This window comes from Neoarius graeffei, chromosome 9 (assembly GCF_027579695.1).
Source record: "Neoarius graeffei isolate fNeoGra1 chromosome 9, fNeoGra1.pri, whole genome shotgun sequence".
Taxonomy (NCBI): domain Eukaryota; kingdom Metazoa; phylum Chordata; class Actinopteri; order Siluriformes; family Ariidae; genus Neoarius; species Neoarius graeffei.
The window spans coordinates 12,361,462-12,379,658 of record NC_083577.1 but is presented as its reverse complement, the minus strand read 5'-3'; the positions used below and the strand labels follow the sequence as shown (position 1 = coordinate 12,379,658).

At 39.3% G+C, this 18,197-nt stretch overlaps 1 protein-coding gene across 1 annotated transcript in view; it reads left to right on the top strand.

Moving 5' to 3' along the window:
* Nucleotides 1–18,197, top strand: part of abca12 (ATP-binding cassette, sub-family A (ABC1), member 12) — a 253,058-nt gene that overhangs the window by 162,394 nt on the left and 72,467 nt on the right. The window contains exons 40-52 of the mRNA XM_060929010.1: nucleotides 991–1,105; nucleotides 1,742–2,071; nucleotides 5,255–5,324; nucleotides 5,401–5,535; nucleotides 5,620–5,781; nucleotides 8,377–8,560; nucleotides 8,820–9,038; nucleotides 9,120–9,316; nucleotides 9,504–9,661; nucleotides 13,302–13,538; nucleotides 13,721–13,877; nucleotides 14,208–14,454; nucleotides 16,437–16,526. Of these exons, the coding sequence (XP_060784993.1) occupies nucleotides 991–1,105; nucleotides 1,742–2,071; nucleotides 5,255–5,324; nucleotides 5,401–5,535; nucleotides 5,620–5,781; nucleotides 8,377–8,560; nucleotides 8,820–9,038; nucleotides 9,120–9,316; nucleotides 9,504–9,661; nucleotides 13,302–13,538; nucleotides 13,721–13,877; nucleotides 14,208–14,454; nucleotides 16,437–16,526 (2,301 nt within the window). The remainder of the gene's footprint in view (nucleotides 1–990; nucleotides 1,106–1,741; nucleotides 2,072–5,254; nucleotides 5,325–5,400; nucleotides 5,536–5,619; nucleotides 5,782–8,376; nucleotides 8,561–8,819; nucleotides 9,039–9,119; nucleotides 9,317–9,503; nucleotides 9,662–13,301; nucleotides 13,539–13,720; nucleotides 13,878–14,207; nucleotides 14,455–16,436; nucleotides 16,527–18,197) is intronic.

Sequence of the window (18,197 nt, the reverse complement as noted above, 5' to 3'; positions counted from 1 at the left end):
GCTGGGTACTTTACATAATCTGCATGTGTTTGGATTGTGGGAGGAAACCAGAGCTCCCTGAAGAAACCCAGGCAGACACAGGGAAAACATGCAAACTCCACACAGAAAGGCCCCCGTCAGCCGTGAGGTTCAAACCCAGAACCTTCTTGCTGTGTGGCGACAGCGCTAACCACCGCACCACCAGGCCACTTGTTAACTAACTGGTTAAACAAATCCAAATTACAGCATGACATTCTTCAGTAAATATAGTAAAATAGCCTCAATGAGGCTGTAGCTCATACTGGCCAAGATGCCCATAAAATCATAAATATGACAGGTGGCGCCACCATCTTGACAACTTTTATGCACACCCACCTGGGGAACATTGTATGTGAGTTTGATGGAAATCCGATCAATGTAGGAGGAGTCGTGATTTTTGTAAATTGTGGACGGACAACGCATAATTGCATAAGTTCATTTGGCGTAGCCATTGCTTTCATATTTTCTATGCAAGCCTCAAATTTAGCAACCTGGTAAGCAACATTTGATTTGAGATTTTCTCACGGTAAAGTGATAAATCCAAATGATTGGCTCAAATGATTCTATCATCATATATCATCTTAACTACCACAATTACCACCTCTATTTAAACATATAAAGAAATAATATAGAAAAATAAAGCTTGGAAGGATGTAACAGAGATCATTGGTGCCTCTGGTTAAGATATGTAATTAAGTACACTTAGTATGATGTGCATAAATTGTACGATGGGTTATTTCTTGCTGTTTCTCATTAGCACAATAAAACAGGCCACACCCACAAGTGAAAAGCTACAAGTGGCACAAGAAACGTGTTGCATTTTAGGGTGAACATACACTGAGGGACATGCTATTTGTGGAAAATCAACCTCATGGTAGTACCAGTAACTCTGCTTCATCACACCACCCTGTCGTTGACTATTTGTTGAGTGTTTGTTGCGTATTTATTCCAGGTTCTCTCTCTGTCTTTCAGGTACCTAAACAGCATCACCTTTGCCTTCCCACTTGTCCTAATGCTCAGTTGGGTGCTCTTTGTGGCTAACTTCGTCAAAAAGCTTGTCCATGAACGAGAGCTCCGTCTACATGAGGTACCCACACGCTGCCAAGAGCAGAACACACCTCTGAGCAATTTTACTTCCACCAACTTTGTTGGAGGAGGTTATGTTTTCATCTCCGTTTGTTTGTTTTTGTTTGTTTGTTTGTTTGTTTGTTTTCATCTGTTCCCAACATAACTCAAAAAGTAGTGAATGAATTTAGATGAAATTTGGAGAGAAGGTAAATCATGGATCAAGGAACTATTGATTAGATTTTGATGCCAATCCAGATATGTATGTGGATCCAGGATTTTTTTTCTCTGTTCCCAACATAACTCAAAAAGTAGTAAACGGATTTGGATGAAATTTGGTGGACGGCTTTAGTATTATCTTAGGTTCAATTGATTTGATTTTGATGTTGATGTTATGTGGCTTGATGGAGGTATGTGCTCTATCTACCGAGTGGCCTTCTAGTTATTACTTGTGATAATGAAGAAACATCTACAAATCATGTAAAACACTTTAAGTGCCATGTTCATGGTCTTCACACCCGTCCAGTATGGGCATACAAATGTTTGCACTCAACTTTATATGCTTGCCTTGTGAAAGAGTTGAGACAACAAGAAAAATATCTATATCAGATCATTCATCCATGTCCAGAAGCTAAAGCAAAGCGTATTTTCTTCTCAGTACATGAAGATGATGGGTGTGAATCCGTTCAGCCATTTCGTGGCCTGGTTCATAGAGAGCGCTGCGTTCCTCCTGGTCACTGTTATCATCCTGACCATCATCCTGAAATCCGGCGGAGTTCTTCCCAAGAGTGACGGCTTCATTCTCTTCCTCTACCTGTGCGACTACGCCCTGAGCATCCTGGCCATCAGCTTCCTCATCAGCTCCTTCTTCGACAAGACTAACATCGCCGGGTTGAGTGGCAGCCTCATCTACGTCATCTGCTTCTTCCCCTTCATTGTGGTCATGTGCCTGGAGGAGAACCTCTCCATCTTCATTAAGAGCATGCTGGTACATTGAGCACATCATACATAGTTTACAAATTACAGAACATGTACTGTATAATATAGAACTAGCTAACATTTACAAATGGCTTGATTATAGCATTTGCTAATCTGTTCTACTTTTAACACTTTTACAGTTAAGGCATTTATTCATGATGTAATTTGGTAGGAAACTGGTAGATGATAGAAAATAGTCAGCCTGAGCATAAGGTGAAAGACCTTATGATTTTCCTAAGGATTCTTATTCAGGCCCAAACACCAGAGGTGCATGACCTCCAGTGTCCACTGGAGGGCAGTACACTGTAGGTGCAAGTCTTTCTTCAAGGCTTGGCCATTTTTGAGGTGGTTCCCATGGGTGAAAACTCATGAAATTTGGTACACACATAAGTCCTGGTCACCGCTACTCAGGGATAGAGGCTTGGCCTCAGGTGTGTCCAGGGGACTCCACAGCACCCCCACATGTCATTGAGACCTTTGCTTGGTATATAGTTTCACCTATCCATGTCAAATTTGGTAGGAGTGTGGGGTGTCCCAAGACTCATGGCAAACTGTAGGGGCAGCCATGTTTGGTTTTGGTCAGCAGTGTTGCCAATGTACTGATATTTTGCATGCATAATAAGAAACACACTCATTTAATTGTGGTGGTTAATTTGGTGTTTAAGTCAGGGATAACGGTTGACATGCTATCCCGATATGAAAATAGTGGACAATGAGTAACGTTAATAAAACTCGCCTTCAAGTCGCATTGTTGCTTATCAGTACGCACCATTGTCGAGAGGTAGGATAATTTGCATGTCTAGCACACACAATTTCACCTGCATCCTGAAAACACCAGTAGAGTATTCTAGTTCTGCAGAGTATATCACATGATGAGGTCCACATTTCACAGGATCCTTTACACATTGACCATAATGTCATCTACATGTACACAGTCTGTCTATGCTCTAATGCCACCATCTGGACCTGGACAGTCATGACTCCATTGCCTAAAAACTCACTGGTGGTACACACATCAGATACCCAGGCTTTTGTCACACATCTCAGATTCATGTGCAATGTACAGTGGGGCAAAAAAGTATTTAGTCAGTCACCAATTGTGCAAGTTCTCCCACTTAAAAAGATGAGAGAGGCCTGTAATTTTCATCATAGGTACACTTCAACTATGAGAGACAAAATGGGGGGAAAGAATCCAGGAAATCACATTGTAGGATTTTTAATGAATTAATTGGTAAATTCCTCGGTAAAATAAGTATTTGGTCACCTACAAACAAGCAAGATTTCTGGCTCTCACAGACCTGTAACAACTTCTTTAAGAGGCTCCTCTGTCCTCCACTCGTTACGTGTATTAATGGCACCTGTTTGAACTCGTTATCAGTATAAAAGACACCTGTCCATAACCTCAAACAGTCACACTCCAAACTCCACTATGGCCAAGACCAAAGAGCTGTCAAAGGACACCAGAAACAAAATTGTAGACCTGCACCAGGCTGGGAAGACTGAATCTGCAATAGGTAAGCAGCTTGGTGTGAAGGAATCAACTGTGGGAGCAATTATTAGAAAATGGAAGACATACAAGACCACTGATAATCTCCCTCGATCTGGGGCTCCACGCAAGATCTCACCCCGTGGGGTTAAAATGATCACAAGAACGGTGAGCAAAAATCCCAGAACCACACGGGGGGACCTAGTGAATGACCTGCAGAGAGCTGGGACCAAAGTAACAAAGGCTACCATCAGTAACACACTACGCCGCCAGGGACTCAAATCCTGCAGTGCCAGATGTGTCCCCCTGCTTAAGCCAGTACATGTTCAAGCCCATCTGAAGTTTGCTAGAGAGCATTTGGATGATCCAGAAGAGGATTGTGAGAATGTCATATGGTCAGATGAAACCAAAATAGAACTTTTTGGTAAAAACTCAACTTGTCGTGTTTGGAGGAGAAAGAATGCTGAGTTGCATCCAAAGAACACCATACCTACTGTGAAGCATGGGGGTGGAAACATCATGCTTTGGGGCTGGTTTCTGCAAAGGGACCAGGACGACTGATCCGTGTAAAGGAAAGAATGAATGGGGCCATGTATCGTGAGATTTTGAGTGAAAACCTCCTTCCATCAGCAAGGGCATTGAAGATGAAACGTGGCTGGGTCTTTCAGTATGACAATGATCCCAAACACACCACCCGGGCAACGAAGGAGTGGCTTCGTAAGAAGCATTTCAAGGTCCTGGAGTGGCCTAGCCAGTCTCCAGATCTCAACCCCATAGAAAATCTTTGGAGGGAGTTGAAAATCCGTGTTGCCCAGCGACAGCCCCAAAACATCACTGCTGTAGAGGAGATCTGCATGGAGGAATGGGCCAAAATACCAGCAACAGTGTGTGAAAACCTTGTGAAGACTTACAGAAAACGTTTGATCTCTGTCATTGCCAACAAAGGGTATATAACAAAGTATTGAGATGAACTTTTGTTATTGACCAAATACTTATTTTCCACCATAATTTGCAAATAAATTCTTTAAAAATCAGACAATGTGATTTCCTGGATTCTTTCCCCCCATTCTGTCTCTCATAGTTGAAGTGTACCTATGATGAAAATTACAGGCCTCTCTCATCTTTTTAAGTGGGAGAACTTGCACAATTGGTGACTGACTAAATACTTTTTTGCCCCACTGTATGATGACCACGTGTGATGGGTCACGGAACCGGAGGTGCTCGGGCCCTTCGTTGCTGCTTGCGGCTATATTTTTTCCTTGGAGTTGAGCTGTTTCATGAACACATAGCAAAAACATGCTGAAATGGAGCAAACGCAAGGTGATCAACACTTCTGTTCACACTTGTTGTGTGTAATTTTAACACATCAGTGTCGATTTATTATCTGTTCTATTTTAACCACAGAACTACCACCAGCTCGACAGTATATGAAGGAAGTTTGTGTGCATTTAAAAATTGTTTGTGTTGCATGAGAGTAAGGTGAATATTTTTGATGGCTTAGTGAATGTATTTTATCTCCAGATCTGTGTGTTTTCATATTTTCTTCTTTGGTTTAGCTGGGTGTATTTGGTGTGTTTTTTCTACATTTTATATATTCCAAACTCACCAGAGCATTATATCGATCTATACTTCTATTCGTACTCAGGGTGCGTATTTTTCTTTTTTTTTGAGAAGTCTATACCTTTTTATCCTCTGTTCTGCTTTCAGAGCCTGTTTTCTCCAACATGCTTAAGTTATGCCAGTCAGTACGTCACCCGTTACGAGAAACAGGAAGAAGGTAGGTACAGATCCAAGCTGACTATGTTGTAGTTGTTGTACATGAGCAGAAGTGATAGCGCTGATGGTTTTTTCAGGTATACAGTGGAACAACATGTACCTCTCTCCTGTGGTCGGAGACACAGCGACGTTCGGGTGGCTCTGCTGGCTCCTCCTCATTGACTCGGTTATCTACTTCCTGCTTGGTGCCTACATCCGCATGGTCTTCCCAGGTACATAAACGCAGATCAGCTAACATGACTCCAAATTTCAGCTCTGATTTATAAACTAAAATGCCTGCCCCTTTATTCTGTCAGGGAAGTATGGTATTGCCGCTCCATGGTATTTCCCCGTGATGCCATCGTTCTGGGCCAACATGTTCGGCTGCAACAACAGAGCACAGAAAAAAGCAGGCAGAGGACTCCTCTTCTCCAACATGATGCAGGAGAGCCAGAGAAATGGCAAAGACAAGAGCAAAGGTTTGAGAAATCACCCATGAATGCACCTTTCAGAAACTTTTTGGATGTTTTGTATGAATTAGATTATCTCTCAGAAGTCCATTTAAACTTTTCCCCTTTTGTTTCCAAAGTTTACCAGTTATTAAAGTGTGTGTGTGATGCTTTGTTATATTTCATCACAGTGTTAGGTGCGTGAATGAAAAATAGCTAAATCTTTAATGCACCTCTCTTCCATCTTGAAAATTGAACAGCGAATAAAAGATTGTTTATCATTCAGAAAATAGATATATAAAGTCATGTAAAGTCATACAGGGATTAATACGGGTGATATCGACGACCATGTGACACACTGTTACTTGACTGCATAATTATACACTTAAACAGAAGTGGGTTCAAAACAGGTGAAATTAATGATTTTGGCATGTTGTCATTTGACAGATATCCATTAAATATGGATTTGTGGTACAGGACAGGATGAAGGACAGTATGGACAGTATGAAGGACAGGCCGAAGGACAGTATGGACAGGATGAAAAACAGGATGGACAGTATGAAGGATAGTATGAAGGACAGGCTGAAGGACAGTTTGGAATGTATAAAGGACAGTATTGACAGAATGAAGGGCAGGGTGGACTGTATGAAGGACAGGCTGAAGGACGTTATAGGCTGTATGAAGGACAATATTGACAGGCTGAAGGACAGTACGGACTGTATGAAGGACAGTATTGACAGGAAGAAGGACAGGATGAAGGATAGTATGGACAGGATGAAGGACAGGATGGACAGGATGAAGGACAAGCCGAAGGACAGTATGGACTGTATGAAGGACAGATGGACAATATGAAGGACAGGCCAAAGGACAGTATGGACTGTAAGAAGGACTGTATGGACAGGATGAAGGATAGGAAAGTACAGGATGGACAGTATGAAAGACAGTATTGGAAGGATGAAGGACAAATGGACAATATGAAGGACAGGCCAAAGGACAGTATGGACTGTATGAAGGACAGTATGGAAAGGATGAAGGACACGATGAAGGATAGTATAGACAAGATGAAGGATAGGATGAAGGATTGGTTGCATTGGTTGCCCATCAAGTACCAAATCAATTTTAAGATCTGTTTAATCACATTCAAGGTCTTTCGAAGCGCCAGTTTTAAACAGACCGCGGACAGCTAGGAAGACGCTAGGTGACAGGTCGTATGCAGCGGCAGCCCCCACACTGTGGAATGCACTTCCACAAGTAATCCGCCAGTCCCAGAATATAGACGATTTTAAGCGCCTTTTGAAGACTCATCTTTTCAGGGAAGCCTATAATTTATAACTCTATAGAACTTTATTATTATTTTTGTTTTATTTTATAGTCAAGCTATCTTAATTATAAATATATAAATAAGATTTTTATTATATAAGTTGCAATTTTAGTATTTTTTGTTTTATCATATAATTTTGGAAATTTTAGCTTGTAAAGCGCAATAGATCATTTGTATGTTATTTTGCGCTATAGAAATAAATTAAATTACAATAAATTACAATTAATTAGGATAGTATGGACAGGATAAAGGACAGGATGTACAGTATGATGGACAGTATGAAGGACAGGCCAAAGGACAGTATGGACTGTATGAAGGACAGTATGGACAGGATGAAGGACAGTATGGATAGAATGAAGGATAGTATGGACAGGATGAAGGTAGGATGGACAGTATGAAGGACAGTATTAAGGACAGGCCAATGGGCAGTATGGGCTGTTTGAAGGACAGTATGGACATGATGAAGGACAATATTGGAGAGGATGAAGGACAGGATGGACAGGATGAAGGACAGTATGGACAGGATGAAGGATAGTATGAACAGGATGAAGTACAGGATGGGCAGTATGAAAGACAGTATTGGAAGGATGAAGGACAAATGGACAATATGAAGGACAGGCCAAAGGACAGTATGGACTGTATGAATGAAAGTATGGAAAGGATGAAGGACAGGATGAAGGATAGTATGGACAGGATGAAGGATAGTATGGACAGGATGAAGGACAGGCTGTACAGTATGATGGACAGGATGAAGGACAGTATGGACAGAATGAAGGATAGTATGGACAGTATGAAGGACAATATGGACAGGATGAAGGTAGGATGGACAATATGAAGGACAGTATTAAGGACAGGCCAAAGGACAGGGTGGGCTGTTTGAAGGACTGTATGGACATGATGAAGGACAGTATTGGAGAGAATGAAGGACAGGATGGACAGGATGAAGGACAGTATGGACAGGATGAAGGACAGTATGGACAGGATGAAAGATAGTATGGACAGGATGAAGGACAGGATGAAGGACAGGATGGACACCAGGAAGCTGAAGTTTAAGACATAATACAGGAATTAGCATGAGGGATACAGTTCAGCTGCACAGTGATTACACAGAGATCATCAGGGTTTTATCTGTTAAGTGTGCGGAACTAGATGTAAAAAATGAGAACTGCTCCAATATGAGCACTTTCATACAGCCATTTTTATACATTTATATAAACAAAAACTAAAATGTTTTCCACCACAGTGCTGTGGAATTCTCAACAGTCTTTATTACGCTCTCTCTCTCTCTCTCTCTTTCTCCACAGGTACGGGTGATTTACACCCTCACGGTGACGAGGAGTTCCCAGAGCTGCTGGTTGGCGTTTCGCTGCGAGGTCTGACGAAGACCTACGGCAACAGGAAAGCCATCGAAAACCTGAACCTGACGTTCTACGAGGGTCATGTGACTGCACTCCTCGGGCACAATGGAGCTGGGAAAACCACCACGATGTAAGAGCTGGGAGCTGATCTCCATGATTGTGGAGTGAAAAGCTAAATTTGTGTATTCACACTGAAAACTTCACTTCAGCACAAAAAAATTGCATGAATGAAACATTTACAGTTAGCTTGGAAGGCATTGTATAAACTCTCAAGCTTTCATCCATTTTGTATTTTTTCTGCTGTTAGCAGTTATTGCTTAACAAGCTGAGTGACATATTGCTGATGGAATGCATCATCATTTTTAAACAAAACCTCTTGAATGCTGCAGGTCTCTCCTGACTGGGTTGTTCGCTCCCTCCTCTGGTATGATCGAGGTTTACGGGAAAGACATGCAGTCGTTTACAAAGGACGTGCGTAAAAATCTGGGTGTGTGCATGCAGTATGATGTTCACTTCAACCACCTGACCACCGAGGAGCATCTGCTGCTGTACGGCCACATCAAAGCCCCCCACTGGAGCAAACAGGAGCTGCAGCGACAAGTGCGCAAGTACGTAAACCTTCAAATCTGGCTCAGATTTGCCTTAAAAACATGTATAACGTATAAGGAACACATATTGTATCACTGTAGGATTCTGGAAGAGACAGGGATGTACCCTCACCGTCACAAGCGGGTGGGGACGCTGTCCGGTGGCATGAAGAGGAAGCTCTCCATCTCCATCGCTTTCATTGGTGGCTCTCGGCTGGTGGTCTTGGACGAGCCCACCACTGGCGTAGACCCCTGCTCACGCCGCAGCATCTGGGACATCATCCTCCAGCATAAGAGCGGTGAGATCATCCTCATTATCACTGTAGAGAGCTTTTCTAGTTCAGGATTTAATTAATGTGGAAAGGACTAGAAGGAAAATCCCTTAGCAGATGTAGAAATCTGCCATGGCTCAGTGTTAATTACATCCTCTGAGACAAGAAATAAGATATCTCACTTTACCTTCACTGTGTGTGTGTGTCTGCTCAGATCGTACCATCATTCTGTCCACCCATCACCTGGATGAAGCTGAGGTCCTCAGTGATCGCATCGCATTCCTGGAGCGTGGAGGCCTGAAATGCTGTGGATCTCCATTCTACCTGAAGGACAAGCTGGCCCGTGGATACAAGCTCACTCTCACTAAGAAGGTACTGTGCTGTACAGCTCCGAAAGATACTCAAATATACAGTATTACAGACAGCATTGGGAGAAAGTGTGTAAAAGCATGCACTTGACAGGAATCAACATTACGGTGCTCTCAGAGCAAGTTCACATCCATCTGAAACCAGTAAGCACCTTTATTAAGGGTGTAACAGGCTAATGATTTGGTTTAATGAATCAATTTAAATGAATCAAAGCAGCAGTTGGAAAAAGGATAAACAACTGGTGTGAAAAAAATCTAATAGTCTTTAAAATAGTCCTTCTCTAAGACATCATCATTCATGAATTAACACCAGACCAACCCCACAGTCATATTGGATTCATACTGGAGGCTACTAAATGTATTGGTATTGCCAAATATTGAATCATCGCCTTAGGAATTAAATCAAAATGTTTCATATTGTACTGTAGAAGATTCAGTTGGATCATAAAATATCAAATCCTTACCTTATCAATTGAATTGAATCGCATTGTATCAGATTCAATGATATTGTCAAACACTGAATCATTCCTGTATGAATTGAATCATATTGAATCGTATTATTGCGGATTCAGTGGTATTGTCAAATATTGAATCATTTGCATTATGAATTGAATCATATTGAATCATATTATAGCAGATTTAGTGGTATTGTAAAATATCCAATTGTTGCCTTAAGAATCGAATCAAATAGCATCGTAGCAGATTCAATGATTTTGTCAAATACTGAATCATTTGCATTATGAATCAAACTGAATCACATCGCTGCAGACTCAGTGGTTTTGTCAAACAGTGAATCATTAGTATTAGGAATCAAATCAAATAGCACTGTAGCATATTCAGTGATTTTGTCAAATATTGAATCATTTGCATTATGAATCAAATTGAATCACATTACCGCAGACTCGGTCGTTTTGTCAAACATTGAATCATTACCATTAGGAATCAAATCAAATAGCATTGTAGCATATTCAGTGATTTTGTCAAATATTGAATCATTTGCATTATGAATCAAATTGAATCACATTACCGCAGACTCGGTGGTTTTGTCAAACATTGAATCATTAGCATTAGGAATCAAATCAAATAGCATTGTATCAGATTCAGTGATTTTGCCAAATATTGAATTGTTTGCATTATGAATTGAATCATATTGAATCATATTATAGCAGATTTAGTGGTATTGTAAAACATCCCATCACTGCCTTAAGAATTGAATGGAATCACATTGTAGCATATTCAGTGATTTTGTCAAATATTGAATCATTTGCATTATGAATCAATTCGAATCACATTGCTGTAGCCTCTGTGATTTTGTCAAACATTGACTTGTTCACATTCAGACTCAAATCAAATAGCATCGTAGCAGATTCAGGGGTTTTGCTAAATAGTAAATCATTTGCATTAGAAATCAATTTGAATCACACTGCTGCAGGCTCTGTGGTTTTGTCACATGTTGAATCATTAGCATTATGAATCAAATCAAATAGCATTGTTGCCAACTCAGTGATTTTGCAGATTGGGTTGGATTTGGCAAACTATCCAATCGTTTGCTTTATGAATTAAATTGTATTGTATTAAAACCTGAGGTTTATATACCTGGCCATTATCACAACAGTGCTGTATATTTATTTTTAAAGGCTTCACTGATATGTCAATGAAAAAAAAATATACTAAATTTTATATATATATATATATATATATATATATATATATATATATATATATATATATATATATATATATGTGTGTGTGTGTGTGTGTGTGTGTGTGTGTGTGTATGTATATATATATATATATATATATATATATATATATATATATACACACAGTGGTGCTTGAAAGTTTGTGAACCCTTTAGAATTTTCTATATTTCTGCATAAATATGACCTAAAACATCATCAGATTTTCACACAAGTCCTCAAAGTAGATAAAGAGAACCCAGTTAAACAAACGAGACAAAAATATTATACTTTCTCATTTATTTATTGAGGAAAATGATTCAATATTACATATCTGTGAGTGGCAAAAGTATGTGAACCTTTGCTTTCAGTATCTGGTGTGACCCCCTTGTGCAGCAATAACTGCAACTAAATGTTTGCAGTAACTGTTGTTCAGTCCTGCACACCGGCTTGGAGGAATTTTAGCCCATTCCTCCATCCAGAACAGCTTCAACTCTGGGATGTTGGTGGGTTTTCTCACATGAACTGCTCGCTTCAGGTCCTTCCACAACATTTCCATTGGATTAAGGTCAGGACTTTGACTTGGCCATTCCAAAACATTAACTTTGTTCTTCTTTAACCATTCTTTGGTAGAACGACTTGTGTGCTTAGGGTCATTGTCTTGCTGCATGACCCACCTTCTCTTGAGATTCAGTTCATGGACAGATGTCCTGAGATTTTCCTTTAGAATTCACTGGTATGATTCAGAATTCATTGTTCCATCAATGATGGCAAGCCGTCCTGGCCCAGATGCAGCAAAACAGGCCCAAACCATGATACTACCACCACCATGTTTCACAGATGGGATAAGGTTCTAATGCCGTATTTTCTTTTCTCCAAACATAGCACTTCTCATTTAAACCAAAAAGTTCTATTTTGGTCTCATCCATCCACAATTTTTTTTTCCTGTAGCCTTCTGGCTTGTCCACGTGATCTTTAGCAAACTGCAGACGAGCAGCAATGTTCTTTTTGGAGAGCAGTGGCTTTCTCCTTGCAACCCTGCTATGCACACCATTGTTGTTCAGTGTTCTCCTGATTGTGGAATAATGGACATTAACATTAGCCAGTGTGAGAGAGGCCTTCAGTTGCTTAGAAATTACCCTGGGGTCCTTTGTGACCTCGCTGACTATTACACTCCTTGCTCTTGGAGTGATCTTTGTTGGTCGACCACTCCTGGGGAGGGTAACAATGGTCTTGAATTTCCTCCATTTGTACACAATCTGTCTGACTGTGGATTGGTGGAGTCCAAACTCTTTAGAGATAGTTTTATAACTTTTTCCAGCCTGATGAGCATCAACAACGCTTTTTCTGAGGTCCTCAGAAATCTCCTTTGTTCGTGCCATGATACACTTCCACAAACATGTGTTGTGAAGATCAGACTTTGATTGATCCCTGTTCTTTAAATAAAACAGGGTGCCCACTCACACCTGATTGTCATCCCATTGATTGAAAACACCTGACTCTAATTTCACCTTCAAATAAACTGCTAATCCTAGAGGTTCACATACTTTTGCCACTCACAAATATGTAATATTGGATCATTTTCCTCAATAAATAAATGATCAAGTATAATATATTTCTCTCATTTGTTTAACTGGGTTCTTTTTATCTACTTTTAGGACTTGTGTGAAAATCTGATGATGTTTTAGGTCATATTTATGCAGAAATATAGAAAATTCTAAAGGGTTCACAAACTTTCAAGCACCACTGTGTGTGTGTGTATATATATATATATATATATATATATATATATATATATATATATATATATATAACAGTGAAGTTCAACACAAGTACAATAACTTATCCTGGATAGCAATGCACTAAATAACAACTGATATTTTTTCATCACCAGGTTCACTTTTTATTCAAGAAAAACACTCACATATTTCATGCGCAACACCTAACTAAACACTAAATCATCAGGTCCTGCCTCCTGACTCAGAGGACAGGTTTGACATTGAGAAAGTGAAAGCGTTCGTCCACTCTCACCTGCCCGAGGCTCAGCTGAAGGATGGAGGAGTGGGAGATATCGTCTACTATCTTCCTGTCTACAACTCCCACAGTGCACCTGCCTACTGCTCGCTGCTCAGTGGCCTGGACCACAACCTGGAGGCGCTACAGCTGGGCTGCTATGGCATGTCAGACACCACTCTGGAGGAGGTGAGGGACACACACACACACACACACACACACACACACACACACACACACACACACACACACACACACACACACACTCACTCTCAAAGGGATATACTCATACATACTGTGTGTACCTAAGAGTAAACACATATATAACATACTATACATGGATTTCAGCTTAATGTCTGTGGATTTTTCAGGTTTTCCTGCACTTAACAAGAGATAGTATGGCGCATGAGAAGGATCGCCCGTATACGGTGTCCAACTCCGAGCTGGACATAGGCGCTTCCCGAGACTGCCTGAGTGACGACCTGAACTCCGACCTGAACTCCAGCATGTACTTCGGAGAGAAAACTAGTCAGTGTTTCCTGCTTCTAATTCACATCATATTACCTTCATACCATAACAACACGTAAAGAAAACAATTAAGGAATGTTTAAAAAAAAAAAACACACACACACAACCCCCCCCCAAATTTTTATTTTAAAAATTTAAATTTTTCAAGAGGTCAGTAAAAATGAAAATATGCAAATCTACTCACTGATCCTAAGCTTGTCTCTGGTGTGAGATACTGTACGCAGGAATTGCTGGAAATCATATAAATAGCAGTATATATCATTCACAGTTTATTTCCTTGAACACCCTGAATGGTAGAACAGTACATATTGTGTTTGTCGCACCACACAGGTCTCACAGGGAACTCCAAGGTGAGCGGTTTGGCACTGAAGGTTCAGCAGGTGATGGCCATGCTCCTCAAACGTCTTCATCACACCAGAAGGAACTGGAAGGGTCTGATCTCTCAGGTTCTGCTCCCGGTGCTGTTCGTCCTTGCCGCCATGGGCCTCGGCTCCATCAAAAGCAACCTGCAGCATTTCCCCGAGATGGAGCTGACGCCTGCGATGTACAGCTTTGGGAAACAGTACACCTTCTTCAGGTACACACCAAAAAAATGCTATTAAGTAATAAATAGGACGTGCAGTTTTTGTTCTCACTTACATGATCGCAGCTATAAACAGTCTCTCATTCACCAGCTTCTCTAAAAATAAAAATGCAGCTCGTAGTGTTTCCAGAAAACCGCAAAGAAACAAACTACTCTGTCCTGAGATATGGGAAAACTTGAAGACTTTACAGCTTTACCTCGGACTGTTCCAAAGCAATGACACTGGAAACTCCTTCCATAAATGTTAAATAAACATCTCCTCACCATATCAACGATTCCTCATGTTTTTTAATGCATTTATGTGGCATGTCTGCTGTACAACTTAACTATAATGTACGGTATTAGAACCTGTGATTTGTTCTTTTGTTTACATGACAAGTGATATTTTTAGTTTCACTACTTCAATAAAGACAAAAAAGAGATGCTGCTGAGTTACCCTGTATGTTTATTAGGTTCACCCAATTCATGATTCGATTCAGTTCAAGATATTGGGTTCACAATTCGATTTTCCTACGGTATTTTAAAAAAAAGACGAAAATTATAAAAAAAACCCTTTTGTTTAATTTTCTTAATAACTAATGATAATTATTTACCCACATTTGTAAAGGTTGGAGTATAATATAATGGCCTATTATGTAAAATATTCCTTTTATTAAAAATAAAAAAGTTTGTAACAAATCGGCCTTTTCTTAATAAACTTTTATGAATATTTGTACTCCCTCCATTTGTTTCTCTTTTCTTTATCTTTCAGCAGTCTGTAAACAGAGAGCTCTGATTTCTTGTTAAATCTATTTGTACATAATCACACAACAGCTCTTAATCATTTTACATCTGTTTTTTGTGTTTTCTCAGCATTAGAGCTGTGTTACTTCCACCTATGGTGAAGTCACGTGTATGCTTGCTGTTGTACATTATTAAACTAGTGGTAATACACACCCTCTGCTGTCTAAACAACATGATTACAGTGAGGAAATTTGAAGAGCTTATGCAGACTGATAATAATCATGATTCATTTTTTACTTCCTCGGTTTCCTCGATTTCGATCGTCATAAATTTATATCGTGATTTATCATAACATGCCTAATGTTTATAGCTGCTATAATGCAAGTGAGAACTTGTTTTTTGGACCTTCCACAACATTAAATGTTACGATAAATAGGTAAAAAGTGTGACATGATATGCCCTTCTTTGATAAATAAAATAATTGTTCATTGGGAAGTTACTGTGGTGTAAGAGGAATAAAACACTTTATGACATGCTGTTAGAGGAAATTAATATAAATATGGAGGTGGTTATAGAAAATCGTGCATGCTGATTGGTCAAGAAATTCGGACTATTTCACGATAATCACCTCAAGCGACTCAGCAAATGGTGGACAATCACTTTGCCACCGTAAGTGAGGAAGAATTACAAATAATAAAATAAAATGCTGTTCCTAAAAGCACTAAAGATGCTACAAAGTTTGGTCTAAAACTATTCAAAGGTAAGGTGGACTTGTGATTTATTTTATCAGTTTCAAAGCAAAGTATTTTATGTGACTCGGTGTAGATAAGTGACAAGTCTGCATCGCAACTTTATTACATTTGCATGCCGCTTTTGAAGATTGAAATAAATTATTCTTTTAATATGAATTTTTTTAAATAATCACCTGTGCATTTATACTAAAACAATTATCCACCTCAGGCTCAGTGAATATCGGTGAATATTAACCTCGACTTTTTCTTGGTTATTATTCACTGATATTCACTTTACCTTGAGTGAATAATTGTGAAATAATCAACTTAGGAGTAGTAACAGTAACTTTGCTTCATCACACTAGACTGTCATTGATTATTTTCCTATAACAGCACACCACAGAGTGAGGACTCCGATACTCTGATGGGTGTTTATTGCTTTGTATTAAATCTCCAGGACATCTCACACTTTGCTTTGTGTTAAAGTGATAATGTTCAGAATGGGTTTTTTTCTCTCTACAGTAACCAGAACTCCAGTTCCAGTTATCTGGTGGACTCCATGATGTCATATCCTGGCATAGATCACTACTGCATGGGTAACCCTGACAGCGCGTGAGTAGTCCTATTGGCTGATGTATAGTTGATTTATAGAGCTTATGTTATTGTGAGCATTTATACTTGTGCACCGGTGTGTCTGCATCGCTCTGCAATTACAAAAACGCTGGTTAGCGATAGGCTTTCTGTGCCACGGTGTTGAGGTTTTCATGTACTTCAAACAATGGCAACTGAAACTGAGTGATCATGTTGGAGTTGGAGCTAATAAATGTTGAACATGATAAAACATGGTATTGATTGGGCCAATTCATGATTCAATTTATATTTTTAAAAAATATATTAAACAAAGAAAATTTTATTACCAAAATAAAAACAACATTTATTTTCTTGTTCTTTATCACTTAAATGTTCCATTTGTTAAATTTAAAAAAATTAACATTTCATTTGATTTAGTTTGGAGTAAAATATAGTAGTCTATTAACTAAAATATTCTTTTTATTAAAAATGAAAAAGTTAACAAATATTCATTTTCTTAATAAATGTTTATGAACATTTGTACTCCTTCCACTTGCTTCTCTTTTCTTTATCTTTCAGCAGTCTGTAAAAAGAGAGCTCTGATTTCTTGTTAAATCTATTTGTACAATCACATTACAGCTCTTTCACATTTTAGATGTGTCTTTTTTTGTGTGTTTTCACAGCATTAGAGCTGTGTTACTTTTGCCTATGGTGAAGTCACATGTATTCCCACTATTTTATGTTATTTCACCCTCTACTGGCTAAACAATGTAATTACAGCTCAAAAAAGTAAGAGATTATGCAGCCTGATAATAATTCATTAATAACTCATTTTTTATTTCATTGATTTGAATCGTCATAAATTTGTATCGCCATTTATCATCACACGATATATCATTACAGTTACCTTTACTGGAATAACTGCAACACAGAAAAGAGAGAAGACATTGGGCAAATGTACATATTTACTGAATTCCACAGTAAACCTCTCCTCAATTTGGTCCATTTTCATTCAGCTCACATTGAGCAGCTGAAAATGTGTAAGAGGAAATGCAATACTACGAAGTGGATCAATCACAGTTGTGGTCTGCACTGCCTCAGAGGTGTGTGTCAGGATACGTTGTACCTACAGTGTTGATCCTACATAGAAGTATACGTGTATCTTTGTTGCAAGAGAAGTTGTATAAACAAAGTTCAAGCTACAATAGACTGAGTACAGAATATAAGGAAGAGTGGTACTTTTCCCTTAGCTTCAGCCCTGTAGAATGGGATCTTTGAGGTTGGTGAATAGAATTAATGCAGACACAGGATTTTTGCCTTTTATGTAATCACCCTCCTTTACCTCCTTTACCAAGGAGATCAAGGTTACAAAAGGAAGTACATAGTTTGTACCAAGGAAATCAAGGTTGCAAAAGGAAGTACATAGCTTGTACCAGGGAGATCAAGCTTGCAAAAGGAAGTACATGGTTTGTGTCAAGGAGCTGAAGGTTGCAAAAGGAATTACAGACTTTGTACCAAGGAGATCAAGGTTGCAAAGAAAGTATAGTGTTTGTACCAAGGAAATGAAGGTTGCAAAAGGAAGTACACAGTTTGTACCAAGGAGCTCAAGCTTGCAAAAGGAAGTACATAGTTTGTAACAAAGTAATCAAGCTTGCAAAAGGAAGTACATAGTTTGTACCAAGGTAATCAAGGTTGCAAAAGGATGTACATAGT